At 39.8% G+C, this 20,025-nt stretch overlaps 1 protein-coding gene across 1 annotated transcript in view; it reads right to left on the bottom strand.

Moving 5' to 3' along the window:
- Positions 1–206: 206 nt before the first annotated feature.
- ddx49 (DEAD (Asp-Glu-Ala-Asp) box polypeptide 49) overlaps positions 207–20,025 on the bottom strand; it is a 38,348-nt gene continuing 18,529 nt past the window's right edge. Inside the window, exons 5-13 of the mRNA XM_028816162.2 lie at positions 15,747–15,934; positions 10,194–10,334; positions 9,587–9,662; positions 6,697–6,773; positions 4,794–4,891; positions 4,194–4,268; positions 2,326–2,414; positions 2,105–2,176; positions 207–1,285 (exon numbers count right to left, since the gene is read on the bottom strand). Coding sequence (XP_028671995.2) covers positions 1,109–1,285; positions 2,105–2,176; positions 2,326–2,414; positions 4,194–4,268; positions 4,794–4,891; positions 6,697–6,773; positions 9,587–9,662; positions 10,194–10,334; positions 15,747–15,934 — 993 coding nt within the window. The 3' untranslated portion in view covers positions 207–1,108. The remainder of the gene's footprint in view (positions 1,286–2,104; positions 2,177–2,325; positions 2,415–4,193; positions 4,269–4,793; positions 4,892–6,696; positions 6,774–9,586; positions 9,663–10,193; positions 10,335–15,746; positions 15,935–20,025) is intronic.

Here is a 20,025-nt window from a genome sequence, read left to right as displayed (position 1 = left end):
TAAACACGACACTTCACAGTTAGATCCTCCAGTTATTGGTCATGTATGGTAGTTACATTGAAAACACATAAATACTGGTACATAACCAAAATTGAAAAGGATGATGGGAAATCTTTGCCATTTGCGATAGAAGCAGCCAGCCAGGATGCCAGGGCGTCACAGGGTACACTGAAACAGACTAACGTAGATCTGACAGAATGGAATGAGTAAGAATTTAGTTTTTTTATTAAATTCTATTTCACCTTTTATCACAAATCTTAGTGCATAAATAAAACACAAAATATTAATTTCATAATATAATGAAAATGAATAAATATATTCACTTTCATTACCAAAATCTTATAAGACGGTCGTCCCAGTTGAGCCATAAGGTAGCTACAATCATCGAGTCACTCGACGTTACAGGCGTCTACCAGTTTCAGGCCTTTTTCCACTCAACCTCTTACAACCATCGTACGTACTGGTGTGGATCTCACTTCAGACCACTGGGCAGACCCCACTTTGTGACCTTTCTTTGAGATGTCTGCCCAAACTGTAATAACCGTGGCCATCATCACACGAAGTAGAACAAAAATGGAAGGGTGGATTCATACCTACAGGCACTACAAAAAAATTGAAAATCTGCAAAATGTTCCATGTCAATAAAACAATTGCTTGCTGAAGCACTGAAGACAATTTTGTGCACAATAAGTGAGGAAAATACTTGTAGTTGACTTTAGAGCTCAGGATTTATACTGATGAAAATAAATGTAAAAGTACAGGCTGCTTAAGGTCAAGTCAGCGGGTCTCATAAACCAGTGGGCCAACAGCCAGCACAAGGCTTGGCATAACAGTCCAGGGATGCTGGACCATGTGGGCCTCCAACAAGGAATGAGACACAGTTACAATCTGTCTGACTACACATCTGCAATATATATATAAAAACAAGTGTTACTCTGCAATTACCCACAAGCACCGGGCTAAGGCCTGAGTTCTGTCGATCACACAAGGGTGCAAAAAGGCTTCTTAGAAGAATACCTCTCCATCTCCAAGAATCAGCTTCACAGCCGAGCTGAGATGGGTAAGGCTGGACAAACTGAAGGATTCGGCCTATGTATCATTCTTCCGGTTACTGCTGTTTTGTGGCCGCTTGCCTCTCCTGCCTGCGTTTTTTCTTCTTGATTCGCCTCTGTACCTTGCTTGCCTCCTTCCGCTCGAGACTCTGCTGGATCTTTTCCTTGAACTGTTTTTTCTTTTTCCTGATCTTCTCCAGTTCAGCTTTCCTCTTTTCCTCCAGCTCAGGGTCCTACGAGGTTTTAGACAAAATGCTATTAATGGTTGGTGAAGACAAACAAAACAAACACCGTTGAGTTCTAACACAGAATGCCAGTATGGGCCAAGTGGGTAAAAGCAACCTATACCTCTCACCTCCAGCCATCGCCAGGGCTGACAAAACGACTACATCTTACGACGGGTTTCCCTCCCACAACCCCCAAACAAGCAGGTTTAGGATGACTAAACAAATGACTCTGGTGGCCAGCTCAAGGTTTATGTCTGCTACCTTAAACTTGAACTTAAAATGTTCACGTAATGGGAGATGGACACCAGGGCTACAGTTTGCCCCAAGTCACTCTCAGAGATTTGAGTTCAAACTGCAGCTTGTGTGTCCAGTGATAGAATGGTGGACTGTTCAGAATTAGTTCTTGCCAGCTACTTCTTGCCCTAAATTTTATTCATGAAATGCATATGTGGCAGAATTCTGCTGTGCTGTCTCACTTCCAGAGACCCCCATTTAAATCCCAGCCCTGCTTACTGTCTGTCTGCACGTTCTGCGCTTCTCCAAAATGGATTCTCTGTGGGTACTGCATTTGCTTTCAGCAAGCTATAGGTATGCTGTTGGGTTAAACAATCACTTTAAACTGGCCTGGCATGAGTGAATGGGTGTGAGTGTCCCATCTAGGGACCATGCCTTGGAGTCCAATGCTGGTAGGAGGGGCTCCAGGTCCCCATGATCACGCTGCAGAGTAAGCAGGTTAAGATAGAAGGATGGATGGATGTAAAGTACTATTTTTTGTTGTCTAAATGCAAATGTACAATATGGTCGCTTCTCATTTTCAACACTCACCTTTCCTTCTAAGATCATTTGCTTCCGTTTGTTGATTTCCTTCTTTTCATCAAAATCAGTCGATTCCAGTTTCTAAAAAGAAAAAACTAAAGTCAGAGGGAGAGGGGGGAAAAAAGGCATGACCTAAGTCGTACCTTCTCATAAGATGTAAATACTAGGAATTTTATCTGAGAATAGACGGGCTTCTTAGCACAAATCAAGAATCTGATTGTAATACTTACAATTTCACATTCCCGCCTTGTTACATTCACCTGGGTCAGGATTTTTAAGACCTCTGCCTCTTTCACTGGAAACTCCTTAAGTTTTGAATCTATGTGAGGAAAAAGGAGATGGCAATTATTCATGGACAACAAAGTACAAAGAAAATGAGTCCAAACAAACAAACAAACAAACAAAGAAACATACATAGGGTGTCAGTGTGTTCTGAGCCGGGGATGAGTCTGTATTTATGGTAACAAGACTAACGTTGATGATTAGCACCATTGCTGTGTGCCTCAGAGCGACTAAGACTAAGGGCAGTTACAGTCGGCTTCTACGAGTCACAGAAGGGGAAGAAAACTGTGAACTAAATGAAACCACCTTGTGAGCAGCTGTAATAGACTCAATACTATAGGTGATGTTACAAATTAAATTTTGCACACATCACAGACTCTTATGAACATGAAAAAGCACAAATATTCCATTCAAGATATGGAACTCATCTGTTATATTTATATTTGGACTTAATTAAGTATTGCTTGATACTGATGGAAATATATTTTACCTCCTTAGTGTTGAATGTTTTCTCAAAAAACCAAAAAAAAAAAGAAAAGCTTTGCACTTTTTGACTTGAAAAATGACATTTTTATTAAATCTCATTTTTCTTCTGTAAAATGTGCAAAACTGCGGTGGGCTGGCGTCCTGCCCGGGGTTTGTTTCCTGCCTTACGCTGTGTGTTGGCTGGGATTGGCTCCAGCAGACCCCTGTGACCCTGTAGTTAGGATATAGCGGGCTGGATAATGGATGGATGGAAAAAGAGCAAAACACTAAAAGTACAAAGTCAGCGTGTAAAAGTAAAATGACACAAAATAATACTGATAGAGGGACGATAACATAACGTACAAGTAACCGCATATTTGTGTTGTATGGAAGAGTAAGGAGTACCGCTGGGACAGAAAAATGCTGCTGCTGTTGGGAGAGGGTGAGACATTAGCCTCACCGGTCAGTCAGGGACAGCAGATGACATCTGAAGTTATTCTGACCTTCCAATTTGGAGTTAAGAGAGGATTGGGATTATTTTGGCAGGAGTGATATCAACATCTTAAAATCTTATTACAGCTACAGTAATGTAGGCTCTCCTAATAGTATGACAGAATTAATCAATAGTAAACACATTTACCATAAGAGAGATAAAATAATACCTGTTAGCTTGAGAGAAACATGTGCATGTGAAGAGTGGTCTGATGATAATGGGGTGAATTTGGTACAACACCACCTACATTACTTTTTTCTCGCATATGCCAGGGTGCTGCACCCACGTCACCCTGATGGTAGATCTTCATCCACTCATGAGTCACAGATAAACAATTACGCTTCACATACAATTCCATTAACATTTCCATTTCATTGTTATTACTTTCTGTATACTTTCCACAGATTACATGGCCTTCTCAGATGCTCAATGTGAATAACATTTACAATAATGATGATGATGGGGCACTCATTTCGATCTAATGTGGCTTAACAAATGCAGTTACTTTTATTAAGTTTACATGAGGATGTACTTTTTCCTTCTGTGCTCTGACCATTTAAATAGGGAGGGATGCTGGGCTGCAGGTTGTTCATGGAGAGCGGGTGAGAAGTTAATTGCCAGCAGTCTGCCATTAACAGGCAAACAGACATCCAGCTGAGCAAACCAAGAAGAAACACGAAACAAGACTTGCTGCGTATTAGTTAAACTTGGCAATAGTACTCAGACTTGAGGATTGTCTCCTCTTTGTACCGTACTACATAGTCTGGTCTTGATCCACAGCTAGTACGGTGCTGTCTCTGGTACATCTAAATCCATGCACTCTAATACAAAACAAAATGCAAACAGCTCTCTACATACTGATTTGATTTTCAATGGCAGTCACCAGGTGGATGTCATACTGTGTCACTAGAGTGATGGACATCCCATTGCGACCTAAAAAAAAAAAAAGCATCATCATTAATTAGAAGACAAAAGTAAATCTAATCTTAGTGCAGTTCATATTTAGGCTAACAAACCGTAACATTCTCAAAACCACTCAATTCAATTCACGCTCATCATGCTTCATGCTCATGCCAATTCAGACCTATCTCAACATCATCAGGTGTAGTCAGAGTCAGTCCATTGGAGGGCCCACTCAGGTACACACTTACAGACGGCCAATTTAAAATAACTTGAATGACTTTGTCATGTGAGTGAAAATCTGGGCTACTACTGGGATCAATGTATGAGACAACAGCATCAACCATTATACGACCACACTGTCCAATAATTAGAATACTAGTTGCTAAAATTACATAAAACAGCAGTGTGGAGCACATGGACAGGGTAGGACACCCTTTATTAAAACTCACACAGTTCATCCCATTCTTTTTAACACCACAATGAGTTCCACTCTGTCCACAAACTCCGTAACACAAACAGCACACACCATCCCATGCCCTTTTTTCTCAATGATACCTGCACGGGCTGTCCTTCCGACTCGATGGATATAAATTTTAGGTAGCCCAGGGGTGTTGTGATTGATGACCACTTGAACTGTGGGAATATCCAGACCCCTATTAAAAAAAAAAAAAAAACATTACATATATACTGAATATAAAAAGCATTCACACCCTTGGAAGTTTAATTTGGTCAAAGAAAAAGGAGTGAAAAAAGACCTCTGCAATAAAGTCTAAATTAATTACTAATATAAAACCAAAAATAACATAATTTGTATGCAGGTGGTGGTGGTGGTAGTGGGGGGGACCCCAATAATTCACATAACTGTTAAAACAAAAAAAGCAGCAATTCCATTTTAGCCGCTGTCAAAATACTCTCCTTGAGATGCAATATACTCCTCGGTGCTAGAAACGTTTCCTGTACTCATCTATTGTTACCGTGTCTTCTGCCTCCTGCGTTTTTTCCAATATTTCTAACATGGTTGCTAATCATCTTCCATTTTAAATTTTGGGAACAAAAACAAATCACAGGGAGTGAGATCTGGTGAATATGGAGCTTGCAAAGCAACCTGCCACATTGCTTTTGGTCAAAAACTCTTTGACGGACAATGCAATGTCGTCGTCGTCTTGGTTTTTAAATATGACCTGATGTCACACACACGATTGTAGAATAAATGTCAGACATGCACAGCTCGACCAACTCGGCGCAATGCCACCTGGCAGATTAATCAGACTGTAGGCATAAGATACCCAGACGACACAGCTGATACCTTCACCCTACTCCCATGCTATTGAACGATTCCAGGTATTCTTGGGTTCCCCTTGTATATGTATACAGTACAATAACTAGAAGGTATGAAGCCATGCTGAAACTTTTATGCTTGCCAGCAAGTAACAGCGGTTGTTTTCTCACAGACAGTATGTCGTCCTGCCTACCAGCATGTACTACAAACAATAATGTTATCAGTTCTGTCTCCAACAATGACTCACTGGGTGATCCCTCGAGCTATCAGTGCTCCAAATGTAGAAATATGGAAACCGTTGTGAGATTATGTATGTGCTCAGTTTATAAGGCACTTTGGATAAAACTTCAGTTAGATGTATAACTTCTTAAGAAGGGTGCTAAGGTCTGGTCCTAACACCATATCCTGGATGATGAAAAATTCTCATTTTCTGTGAACACAAACTATTAGACTGAAGTGGATGGCTGACTGCACGCGGACCAAATGCAAAACCCACCCAAGAAGAAGAAGAAGCTGTTTTCTAAATAAAACTCCTGTGCATTTGACAGTTTCTGTTTCTGATAGTCCAGTGCACAATTCAATTTGCCTCATGTCTCAAAAGCCACCTGTCTACTGTAGCTCATCTTCGGATTTAACTGCTTTGGTATCTCATGTACTCAAGGTGCAAGAATAAGGTAGGCACATGGGTAAGCCCTTCAACGTTTTTTTTTTTTTTTTTTGTATTATATTTTTGTCAACTTTTCTGAGGACACAAACAAGAATGAACTTTATTGTATTACGCACACATAACAAACTTGACTTGACCACCTGCCCACTCCAGCAGGCTTGTACTTCGGATTAAGATTGTCCATTTTAATGTGGATTTCTTTTTGTTAAATTTCTACTCGTCATATTTGGTTTGTACAATATATGTTACATAGTATATATTAACATTTTCTGCATTAAGAGTTGCTCAGGTACAATTAGTTATTATGTTGACTTATTTTGCATTAGTACATGTCCTTTGTGGCTTGCTGCTTATAATACATTTTTAGGATATAAAAATTCTGTGATACTTGGTAATTTTACACCAACACTTTTCTTAACATAAGTTGCTGCTATTCCGTGGCTGTGCCATGTTCAGGTGGACTGCTGCTTTCACCTCCTTTTTAATGTATATCTGAGACAAGCATTCCCTACCTGGATGCCACATCAGTAGCAATCAGAATTTTGAATATGCTGGACTTGAACTTGGCGAGAGCAGCAAACCTTTCTTTCTATTGAAAAATACACACAGAAAAGACAGAGAAATCATTGAGAAACAAGCACCAGGAGGATGAACAAAGAAAATAAGAAAATATTTACATGAATTTGGAAATATAGTGACAAAATAAAACAGTTGTAACATGATGTTAAAAAAAAAAAAACTATTTTCCTTCCCTCCCAACAACTGCTCACCCAGTTATAACCCATCCATTCATTGAAAATCCACACAGTTCAAGTCAGCGTTATAAGGGTTAAGACCCAGAAACACTGCGCACAAGACAGGGACTGGTCCTGTTTGGGATTCTAGCCCATCAAGTCACGCTCACTCACACGGGACTGATTTTGAGTGAGCAGTTAACATACATGTGTTTGTTCCAAGTTTTCATCCTAGCGTTCCTCTTGTATTCCAGACACAGGGAGAATATGCAAACTCCACACAAACACTGACTGTTGCTCAAAATCAAGACTCCAGAGGCAACTGCACCACCCGGTCCCGACCCTTATAATATCTAATTGAAAATTTGAATATGGCAAGGAATGAAATGGGTTTACCATTCATCTCACCATCTCTTTATTTCCCTTAGCTGTGTGTAGCACTAGTGCAAGTCAGGGTCCTTTCCTCCCAAATGAACAGCTTTTTGGAAATGAAGCTTGTACTTTTAGGAGGTGGATATCTAAACAAGTAAAATAATTCGGCATCTCTGTATCGCCAGGATTTATTCCTCGTGTGTCTTTTAAGTATTCTACATGTTGTTTTCCTCTTCATTTTTGATTAGTCTGTAAAGCTCTGAAGGCAACCTGATGTGCACTGCTGTTATCACTACTTACTACTTTAATAAAGATGGAATGAAGTAATCAAGCAAATTAACTGAAAATTCTTGCGTAACCTCTGTAACAAAGAAAAAGTTCTGAAAAGTAATCCGAAAAATCATCATAGATGAAGTAAAACCAGTCAAGCACATATCCTCATTAGGCACTAATGATTGGTTTAAAAAATAAAACAAAGGATTAGTAGCGTGTCTGCACTTAATGTACACACTCACGATACGGAGGCAACGCAAACAACAAAAGAAGGGCAGCTAAATGGACAACAAACAAAGCTCACCCAAAAATGCAACCAGCAACCTAGAAGAAACATCTAATTAGTTACCCAAGACATAAAATGGCACGAGAGAGCCATAACCCTAAAAGAGAAAAATCCAAATGTTTGGAGAATGAAATGTATAGTGCAAGAAGATGAACAAAGTCAGAGTAAAACTCCCCTCACTAAAGGTATAATTACAGTAAGTGACAATGTACTGACATGAAATAAGTGCAATCCGAGCCAGCACGGTCATTACAGTATGGCTTAAAAGTGTGCACTACGTCAGCACCGTCTAAAAGTATTATAGACAACCAAGAAGTTCAAATAACATTCAATGCATCACTGTGGTCTGTGGACTCATTAAGCTTTGCACTCCCATAACCTGCTTAGGATACATGTTTTCTATTTAAGATTTCTATTTATTGGTTGTTCTTCCTTTTTATATTGCATTCTTGCTTTGGTTTTCATTATTGTGCAGTATCAGCCTGTGAGAAATCATTTCTTGTGCTCAGCCAGGAGTAACAACAGTATTGTTATTTATTCCCAAGAATTTTATAGCTGGGGTTGGGGAAGTTTGAAGTTCCTAGTTAAACAAAGACTGGTTTATTGCACAAAACCAGTATTATCTTTAAGTGTTATTAAACAGTGACATTCTGAGATCCACAACTGCTGGACCCTAGTTACACTGAAGAACCACAGCTGCTGACTAATTCAATGCTGGGACTTTTGAAGTGTGCCTCTCCACAACCTCTGATAACATCTGTAGAAAGCAACAGCTGGAGCGCTGACAGCACCTCATCTAACTGCTGCGTTCATCTCAGATAGCACGGATCGCCTGACAGGACCTGGTTGTAGATTTGCATGATGTAAATTTTCTTCCCCCTGATATGATTTGTTGTTCTGGTTATCTTGTTACCACTGTGGCTTTGAGGGTGTACTGTAAGCAGAACATTTCCACAGTGCCCCTGTGGAGCGAACACTCCCTGTTGGACACAAGTGTATAAATGTTTATTTATTTATTTATTTTTAATTCCTTTGTAAAGTACAGTCAGACACTGCACCACTTTGGACATGCCTCCCTGCTCTGAACAGAACTAGCAGGAATGAATTTTAAGCCTAAAGAAGGGAGGAGCTGGACTTGGCCTGCCACATTTAACTACAACGATGGATTAATGTTAATATCGGAACACATATATACAAAAACACTCCGTGGAAATTTAACCACTAAGGCCCCGTAGCAAATCACACAGTCAACCTGAAGAATGTAAGCATCTGTGACAAGTGTGCATCAAACAGAACCCTCCAAAAGTCAGACAGGAAGAATATTCTCTGCTTGCCATGGGCTTTCCTCAGTTAATGATACTTGGAAGTATTAACCTTTCTTAGTAAATTAGCATTCTCAGGTGTTATATCCTATAGTAAGCTCTCCTGGGAGCAGGGCATCAACAGGGGTATCACAGAGAAGCATCAAATCTCAAATAAGACAAGTAATCAAAGCACAAAACAAGGGGAGCCTCCCAACTTCCTGTTAAGTGATCGCACAGTGAGCCCTGCTCCTCCCGAAAACTGTTAATAAGGTAACACACCTGAAATTTGTCAGGGCACTAAACAGCTGCTAATAAGATATGGCAACTTTGCTGGGACTTAGAGAAACTGATACACATCTTTTTCAAAACTTAACACTCTGCTCTTTCAGGTTAAAGCAGACTCGCTCACAGACTCATTATCCAAATCGCTGACCTGTTTCATCATGGAGTGTAAAGCAACGGATGGAAAATTGAACTCCCTCAACAGCATGTTCAGGATCTGACAGCTCCTGCAACAGAGAAAATTGCCATAAACTGTTTCGTATTTCATGTAGAATGTGTCTGCTATTAAAGAGAAGTGTGAGACACACATCTGTCCATTAATAAACCAAAAAAAGCAAAAACAGTGAAAAGACATTACTACAAAGAAAATAGCTAGTATGAGAAAATGAATGTAGCAATTCTTGCTGTTCACACAATCAAATGAAAAACGCAGAGTGTACAAGAGAAGTTAAAACATTCAGTCTTCATGGTTGAAATAATGAAACACATTTTAGTGCCAATAAAGATTCCAATAACATGTATGATATACAGAAGACCAGAATGGAATAAAACAACACAATATGATGTCAGGTATAAAGAGTTGGGTGTAGTTTTTTGTTTTTTCAATATCAAATGCATTTCTATTCATTAATCGTGGTGCTGGAGACTTAGCAACGTGTTGTACTTTGAAAAGTGCAAGGAAGTAAGAATTTCATTATACTCTGTACACTTGACAATAATGACCACATAACTTATTTAATAAAAAAAAAAAACCTCACTTGCAAGTGTGGGTAAAGATAATAATAGACCAGTCCTCATGTTCATCCTGGAATGTCTGAATCAAGTGGACGAGGTAAGCATCTTTGACCTTCTCAGGCACCAGTATGAACCTCTGGTCCAGCTCCTCCACTGTACGCACCCTGCAAGAAAATATAAAGCACACGTGGATAAAGTGGTGATCAAAAAATTTTAGGCCTTACCTATTAAGGAAGAGCATCTGTAATCCCCGCTATCACTAACACATGCGATCACAAAGGGTTTTGTGTTGATTGCGCAGCAGCTAAAGTGACATCTTTATTGTTGGTATAGCATGTTCTGCAGATGTATCCTTTCAGATAAGAGAAGAAGTGGTAGTCACAGGCAGGCAGGCCAGGACAGCAGGAAAGGTGAGGCAAATCTTTCAAATCACAGTTTTGCAGTACGGCCTATGCAATCCATGCAGTGCCATAAGGAAGGACGACAGACATTTCCTTTCTGCTTTTTCCTAATTACAGTGGGTACAGAAAAAAAAAAAATCAACCCCCTTCAAAATGTTCACATTTTGTTGCTTTGCAGGCTGAAATGAAGACACACGCAAAAGGTATTTTTTCAGCTATATTTACTCAATGCAACTTATAACAGCCAAGTGAAAAATATAATAGCAACAGTTCAAAAAAATAATAAAAAAACATCACTGAGATGATTAAAGGATCACCCCTCTATGTCAGTGCTTTGTTTACAGCCATGAGTCTACTGGGACACTTCTCTTCAACTCTGCACATCTAGATTGTGTAATTCTTGCCCATTCTTCTTTAGAGAACTGCTCAAGCTTGGTCAAATTGGATGGTGAACGTTGGTGAACTGCATTCTTCAAGACATTCCATAGATTTTCAATAAGGTTTAAGTCTGGGCTCTGACTAGGCCACACGGAGACATTCACCTTTTTCTCCTTCAGCCACCTTTGTGGTGTGCTTTGGGTCATTGTCACATTGGAAGGTGAACTTTCTTCCATTGACAACTTTCTCGCAGAGGGCAGCAGGTTTTCTTCAAGAACTGATGGTATTTTGCCCCATCCATTTTCCCTTCCATCTTGATAAGTGCCCCAGTCCCTGACTACAGAGAAACACCCCCACTGCAGGATGCTACCACCTACATGCTTTACTGTAGGAATGGTGTTCTTAGGATGGTAAGCTGTATTGGCTTTCCACCAGAGGTAGTGTTTGGCATTGAGGCCAAATAGTTCAATTTTGGTCTGACCATAACACCATTTTCCACTCTGCCTTTGAATCTTCAAGGTGTATTTTGACAAAGTTCAGTTGAAACTTAATGTGGGCTTTCTTGAGGATGTGCTTTTTTCTTGCAACCCACACACCACCACCACACAAGCCACATTTGTGAAATTGTTGTCACATGCACACAATGGCCACTCTTTGCCAAAAAAATCATGTAACTACTTCCAAGTTGCCATGGGCATCTTGGTAGCCTCTCTGACCAGTTTCTTCCTCGCTCTTCTATCCAGTTTGGAGGGACGGCCTTATCTCAGAAGTGTCCTAGTAGTACCAAAACTTTCCACTTCTTGATTATGGACTTCTCTGTGCTCCTAGGAATTGATAAAGCCTTTTGAATTTTTTTTTGTATCTTTTGTCAGTGCCTTGCCAACCACAGTTGATTTGTTTGCTTTCAGTTGCACTGCCAAGCACTGGAATGCTCCAGGAATAGCTGTTTTTATGCTGACCTAATTAGAATGATTACAACTGATGACAGGTAGAATCTCATTTGCTTGGTGTGCAAAGGAGACCTGATTGACATTACAAGGGGATGATCCTTGAACCATCTCAGTGATTGGTTTATTTTTTTTCTGAACTGTTGCTATTATCTCTTTCACTTGGCTATTTTAAGTTATATTGAGTAAATACAGCTAGAAAAATATTTGTCTCATTCCAGACTGCAAAGCAATAAAACATGAATATTCTGAAGAGGGTTAATTCTTTTCTATACCAACTGTAATTGCTACAACTGCTTCAGCAAATCAGTAGAACACTGACCAGTTATATGGGCCTTTTGAGGCATATAATCAATATGGACTACACCATCAACATCATAAACAATTGTGACAAAATTCTGCTGGCACAGAATCTTGAATTTCGCTGCCATTACTTTGATTGCTGATTGGACTATGGGTCATCATGATGTATCCAAGTTTCATCCACAGATATAAAACACTTACTAAAATTTCTCCCAATCAAAATATATTACAGTGGAACCTCAAGATACGATCACCTCTGTATACGAGAAATTCAAGATACGAGGAAAGTATGAGCGAAAAATTCAGATCTAAATGTGAGCATTGGCTCGCGTAATGAGCCACGAGCCAGGCTGTGGGTATCGCTCGCGGCTTAGCGAGGGGGCGTGGTAGTAGTAGCGAGCCGCAGAGCGATCTGCGGTGTCTGCGTTTCTCACCTAAGTGCACAGGTGGGAAACTGCCCACATCCATGATTGTTCCTGTGGCTGATGGGCTGCAGCTGCCATGTCCTCCCCGCATGTATAGAGAAGCGCGAGCCGGTTAAGGGGGAGAAGAAGTAAAAGAAAAGAGAGGAGAGAGAACGGAGGTTGCAGGAGGAGGCAGGAAGCAGCAGCAGTAGGAAGTCGGTGCGGGAGAGCGAGCGAGTGCTGGCTCGCGTGTAGCTGAACAGTGAGCTGAACAGGCGAGCCAAACTGCTGAAGCAGGACAGTGTAGAGAAGGTCAGCTGCATTAAGAGTGTCTCGCATGTTGCAGAGCCCGCAGGTGAGACGCTAACAGAGAAGAAGCACCGGGGACTGTCATCTGTTTTTTAAAGCCTGCTTCCTGTTGACGTTTTAACCTCGTGTTAAAGGATTGTTATTCTTGTGTATTTTAAACCTCCACTTCACAACTGTTTTAAGGATTATTTATTTAAAGATTTATTGAATGCTCTACTGCACTTTGGACACCTGTTTTGATTCTTTTAATAATCAGTTATATTATTTACCAGTGTTATTTATTAAAGGTAGACTACAGTATATATTATTTATCAGTGTTATTTGTTAGGAAAATTTATTTTTATGTTAATATTTTTGGGGTGCGGAACGGATTAACTGGATTTCCATTATTTTCAATGGGGAAGTTTGTTCTAGATACGAGAAATTCGCTATACAAGCTCAGTGCTGGAACAAATTAAACTCGTATCTAGAGGTTCCACTGTACTTTGAGGTTTTCCTTTTGACATTGGATTTGGTGAGGCAGACCTTTGCTTATGCAGTTGTTCACAAACAATGGACTCAACTAACTAATAACAAACACCTGAATTGTCCGCTATCTTCAGCACCATCACTCTTCAATTTCTCCATTACAATTCACTCCATGGTAGGAAACATTTTCTTCACTAAACTAATTCAATGGCCAACAACAACATGGGTCATCTTAGAGAGACATCTTGACTATGACATGTAGGAGACTATGCAAGAATAGATCTCTAAAGACATAATGTTGTCTAGAGTGACAGAACAATATTTAATTTTGGGGTTTTCACCATCATTTTGCCATGTTGGATCTGTTCTGAAACAAGAAACACAAATGCTATGTATTACAAATGCTAGAACACTACACACAAATTTTAGGACACAAAGGCACTTACAAACTCAGCACTGACCTGATAGCTCAGGTTTAAACTATCTTGATCACCCCACCTATATACTTAAAATAACAAAACGTGAGGTAGAAGGCACAAACACCTCAAAGTACCAGAAGGCAGTCATTTCTGCTTAACGTGCAGTATTACATTTTGCAAAAGGGATGAAAACAATGCTGGTAATTTTGCTGAAGAACATAACCTTCACCTAACACAAGTTCACATTTTAACAGATGAGAAAATGCTCTACAAGGAAAGCGAAGGTTCCCAAAGGACAGTAGGAAGCATTCAAACTTCAGGCAATAGATAATCACCACACAATACTGGCTTATTTTGAACATATTTAAGATATTAGGGCAGAAGACAAAAAAAAAAAGATAAGTCATATGGGGCAAACAAGTAGGAAATAAAGTTGCACACTGCTCCAAAAACAAAGCACTACATGACATCATGGGCTGCCTTCAAATTACCAGGTAAAGTGACTCAAATCCGATTTTTGTCTTAATGTGACATAAATCTAATGCCTTCAGGGCTGCAAAGACACAGAATTCTGATATTTTTAAAGTCAGATTTGAGTCACTTTTCATATGTGGTCCCAGATTGGATATGTATCCACTTAGTGGTCATGTGACATGAAGGATAATGGTAAGATTGGAATTAATGTGTTTTTTTTGCCTGTACGCAAAGGCCACATGCTGGTTTCATAAGCACGGCTAAACAGCTATGGAGGAGAGCTACAGCTTTGACAGTATCAGCCCCACTACTGCTGGTTCCTTCCTTGTACCCACACATCTTGCAGCAGTGGCAGCAATATCTGAGAAAACATCAAAAGCTAGTCGTCTGGCTTTTTTTTTGCCTTCTAAATCCAATCATGTTCATCTGAAAAACTGTTTCCCGTCCTCCAGAGTAAAATGTGATGCATAAACTACCTACTAGTGCAGGAGTGGCAAACTCCAGGCCTCGAGTGCCGCAGTGACTGCAGGTTTTCATTCTTACCATCTTCTTAATTAGTGACCAGTTTTTGCTGCTGATTACTTCTTTTAATTAACTTGACTCAGGCCCCATAGTTGTTTCTTTTTCTTTAATTAGCAGCCAAACAATCATGAGACACAAAACAAGCCACCACATGACCAGCTCCCCTGTGCCCATCACACAATATCTGAAATTAAAGAGAGGTGATGGTCTTGGTAAGGTTGATCTCTCAGGTCACCAAAACATTTTGACGGTGCTCTTAGAAAGAACAGAAAAAGAACAGTTTTCGAAATGCGTGCTGCGGCAGAATGAGAGCAGCAACAAGCCAAGGAATTAAATAACAGGTTAAATTAACAGCAGGAATTGGCTTCTCATTAAGAAAGTGATTGGAGTGAAATCGGTTGGAGTTTGAAACCCCAGTTTAGCTGGTCATCTGTCAGCTCGTTTCACATCTCATTTCTGCTTGGCTGTCATTTAATGAAGAAAGAAATCAATTCAGAGGGCTGAACTCTTCTAACAGGGCTATTAAAGTGATGGGGAAAAAGTTAATTAGCAGTGAAAACTGCAGGTCACTGATTAGGAAAAGGGTTAGAATGAAAACCTGTAGCCACTGCGGCCCTCCAGGCCTGGAGTTCACTAGTGTGTCCATTTTCTCAGTTTTAATACCATGAGTTGTCTCACAAATATGATGTCTTTTGTTGTTGGCGATGCCAATTGACTCATGCACAATTGGATCAATGTAAGCATATGTGCTGTTTCAGTTGACAGATGCATTTACATTACAGTTAGATACAGCAGGTCACTTGTATCGTACGTAGTTATGAATGTTAACAATTTTGTGGCAAATTCAAGCTGAGCAACAAAATTGAAATTGAACAATTAGGCTTGTAATATGAATGGAGCGTATGTAACATTAACAGAGCCCTTCAGAAGCCCTATGCACTGTTGTCTTACTCTGACTGGGACTCCCAGAAGAACGGCTGATTCATAGCAATAGTTTTCAACTCTTGCAAAGTGTCTGTCAGGGTAGCACTGAAGAGCAAAGTCTGTCTCTTGGCAGGGACAGCCCCTAGGATTACTTCCAGGTCCTTGGTGAAGTCGGTGCACCCTTGTTCTAGAAGACGGTCTGCTTCATCCAAAACCTGTGAAAAGACAAATTAAGCTCTGAAGAGAAACTGTCAGGGGTGGAAAGGAAAACTGAAAGTTTAAGTGCAGGATAGACTGAGTACCTTCATTTGAAGTTCAGACTTCTGACTTATTGGCTACAATTGCAATTCTCCATTGCTTTATAAAATTAATAAATACAGTTCAATTCCACTTAGCAAAGTGTCTGTCACCAAATGAAATCATGTAATTCAGGAAAAAAAAATCACTTTACCTTCAAAAATGTAAACATTGCATTCTCAAGCCCACGCAAACCAATTTTTGGTCAAGGTAGTTGGAGGCTAGGTGCAAAGCAGAAACCAACCCAGGATGGAGTGCCGGCCAATCACACGCACATATACTGTATATTCACAGTTGCACAGTGTGTTTTTAGGATGTGGGCATAAAAATTTTTACAATGTTAAAAATGATGAACACAGTGCTAGAGAACAGCTGCAGGTTATAATTAAGCGATGCTAAATTTGTGTCTGTAAATTAACTTCTTTCTTAATTAGGGCTGCTTATCCACACATCTGTCTCACTTGTACTCAAAACAAAGACAAAAGAAACGGGATATAAAATGAGCTTTCTACAAATATACTGGTAAAATTTCAGTGACTTAGATTGTAGACCTATATTAAGTTTAAGTTTCATGCAAACCAATAGTCTGTAATTTCCATCCATCCATCCATTTTCCAACCCGCTGAATCCGAACACAGGGTCACGGGGGTCTGCTGGAGCCAATCCCAGCCAACACAGGGCACAAGGCAGGAACCAATCCCGGGCAGGGTGCCAACCCACCACAGTAGTCTGTAATTTTTCACACTAAATACTTTGCTTCTGATGAGACTCACAGGCAAAGATTTTCCATTCTTTATAATGTTTATATTCTTTATAACCACTGTCATCATTCTCCTTAATACCCAACTATAGCTGATCTAATGGCATAAGTGACTATGGAAGTCAAAGCGGCCCCCTGTAAATGTAAACAGCCATAACACATGCACTTCAGATCAAATCATCCACCTGAAATTAAGCGTGTTCAGGCCCGGCCAGTACTTGGATGGGAGACCATCTAGGACAGGGGTCCTCAATCACGGTCCTGGAGGGCCACAGTGGCTACGGGTTTTCATTCCAGCCAGTGTCCTAATTAGACCTCAGTCCTTGCTGATAATGAAAGTTGATGTTTAACTCTATGCCTTGTTAGTGCCTTCATTCCTCAAAGACAAATTTGAGTTACTTTGTAGATCAGAGGTCCTGAATTACAGTCCTGGAAGTCTGCTTTGGCTGTAGGTTTTCACTTTAAACAATTTCTTAATTAGAATCCTTTTATTTACTACTAAAGCAATGTGTTTTTTGGGCTTAATTTTAGTTCTCTTGCCTGTTACCATTCAGAACCCTTAATTGCTTACTTTAGATTTTAGTAGCTGTATTTAAGTTTTAATTTTTGCCTGTTTTCTTAATCAGGTATTAGTTAATAATGAGATGCAGATAACCAATAAAACCAGCAGCTCTCCAGCTAACATGCTTACCATGAAGTATCTGTGATAAAAATGTTTAGAAATGAATGAGAGGGGAATTGGAAGGACCATTAAGTTTAAATCTATTCTGGTCCACAAAACACATGGATAATGTTCTCACAGAAAGAAACTCTACAGTGCAATTAAAATTGCTCTTGGATGAATGCAAGCATTAACAAGCTAAATAGTTCAATACCAAGTTTTATTATCAGCATGGACTGCTTTCTAATTAGGAAACTAGTTGGAATAAAAACCTGCAGCCACTGCGGCCCTCCAGGATTGTGATTGAGGACCCCTGATCAAGGAAAAGCTTGAGCTGCTGCTGGAAAAGGTGTTGGTGAGGCCAGCAATGGTGGTTACCTTGTTGTCTGAATTTGGATTCCAATGCTCCAATTAAGTGCAGTGATGGGGGCACTGTGCTGTACAAATGGTGCCAACCTTCAGATAAGACATAAAAGGTTCTGACTCTCTGTGGTACTAAAAGACCCCTGGGAATTCTTTGTAAAGAGCAGGGTGTATCCCGATGTCCAAATGCCCTCCATGGCCTAGTCTTTCTAGCCCCCTCATCACCCCGTCTCGAATTGGCTCTCTCTCCCACTACTTCACTACCTAAAAGCTAATGTCTGGTGAGTGTGCTATAGCACAAAAATGGCTGCTGTTACATCATCCAGGTGATTGCTACACATTAGTGGTGGCTGATGTAGCACCCCACTCACTATGTAAAGTGCTTTGAGTAGTGAGAAAAGCACTATATAAATGTATCTCTGACCCCATGCATAACCCTGAGTAAATCAACTGATCTATTTTTGTTAAAAAAATAAACAATAAGAAGGATCTGGGAACAGTACTCTGCCTCTATACTATAAATTGCCTTGGGATACTGCACACTAAAGAAAGGCACTATAAATAAGACGGATTGTGTGTTTTCTCCTAGTCATATAACTGGCCAGCACTTTAAATGTGGAAACATGAAAACCACTGCACTATGCAAGTCACTTTAAATAAAAGCACCAGTGAAATGGAAGTATTGTTTTATGCACTCATCTTGAAGAGGGGGCATTTTGAGATTTTTGGAAAGATTTAAACTTTATTTAATCAATGGAATAAGGCACATAATACAATTTATCTTAGTGATTCATCAATTTTTTCAGTTTACTTTTTGAACTATTTGGTCATGGAGAACTGGAGTTAGCCACAGCAGAATCAAATGTAAGGTATGAACTGACTTAAACATACGACAAGTTAATGATTGGCACACTTGAACTCATTCATACAGGCCCTCATGACACTTTCCAATTAATATAGACTGTGCATGTTTGGAACGTGTAATGGCATTAAAAGTAACAAAGAGAAGACATTCATGGGAGACAAAAAAAATTGCCAGCTACACGTCAATAACAACAATACAGGAAGGAACCACGGACACAAAGACGGGACTTTATTGAACCCTGAGGGAAAATTAACTTTCAAAAATAAAGTGTAAACTACACTGCCAGGCCAAAAAACTCACCACCTGGATTTAACTAAGTAAATTGATAAGAGCCTTCCACTGGGTAAGTACAGCAGTGATTAATGGGTTTCAGCTGGCAACAAGTTATTTAACCCTAACTAATGCACAAGTTGAAAAAGCAGAACTATAATATATTGAAATATATTTAAAAATTACATTTAAATACTGTCCTGTGCCACTGTGTCTCATATAAATGACTAGATGGGCACAACTGGAGGTGACATCATAAGAACATTAGAAATTTGACATCAAGAGTAGATCATTCTGTCCATCAAGCTCATTTGTTTAGCTAAACTGTGCCTAAATGTCATCTAGATACTTTTAAAAAATAAGAATATATGAATTGTGTCATGCCTGTGTGCAAAAAATAGGCACAGTAGCCACCTGTTAACACACAGTGGTGGAATGAGTCAGGGTCTACAGTTACCCCAGACCAATGTGTCATGGACAGAATGGTTATCTTTAGTCTGGATGACCTCTACATTTGTGATAATCCTGTTTTCTGCCACTGTCTCTTGTGAATCTGGGTTATTCAATGTAATAAAGCTGACTTTCCTGATGAATTTATTCAGCCAAAAGGAATTCTGCGAGCTGCTGCTTCTTCCCCAGTAAACCACAGGACAAAAGACTATACTGGCCAGTATGGTCTGGCCACACAACCCTAGCAATTTGTCATCTATATTAAAAGATCTGAGAAGAGTTTCCTTTGGCCCTACCTGTAGAGCTGGTCTGTGCTGCCCGCCCAATCCAGTCTGCTGTTCAGATGGACACCCTGAGATTTAGAAGGCTGCATCACCTCTGATGACTCCAATTTCAGGGGACCCTTGGAAAACTTGAACTTTAGCACCAACAGGTTTTCCTATATAATGTTCTGTTCGAGGCAGTTATCCCCGGTTCACATGATAAACTACTCTACAGGGCAGCTGCTATGGTTTGCTCTTTAAGAATAGAAGTGCTTTAGTCAGAATGTTTCTGTTTGTATCAAACTGAAGAATAGGAAACTGTAAAGACTGACATTTTTAATACATCTACAACAATATTTCTATTCATTATTAAGCCC

This window comes from Erpetoichthys calabaricus, chromosome 12 (genome assembly GCF_900747795.2).
Source record: "Erpetoichthys calabaricus chromosome 12, fErpCal1.3, whole genome shotgun sequence".
Lineage (NCBI taxonomy): Eukaryota > Metazoa > Chordata > Cladistia > Polypteriformes > Polypteridae > Erpetoichthys > Erpetoichthys calabaricus.
This window is presented reverse-complemented; position numbering and strand designations above follow the sequence as displayed.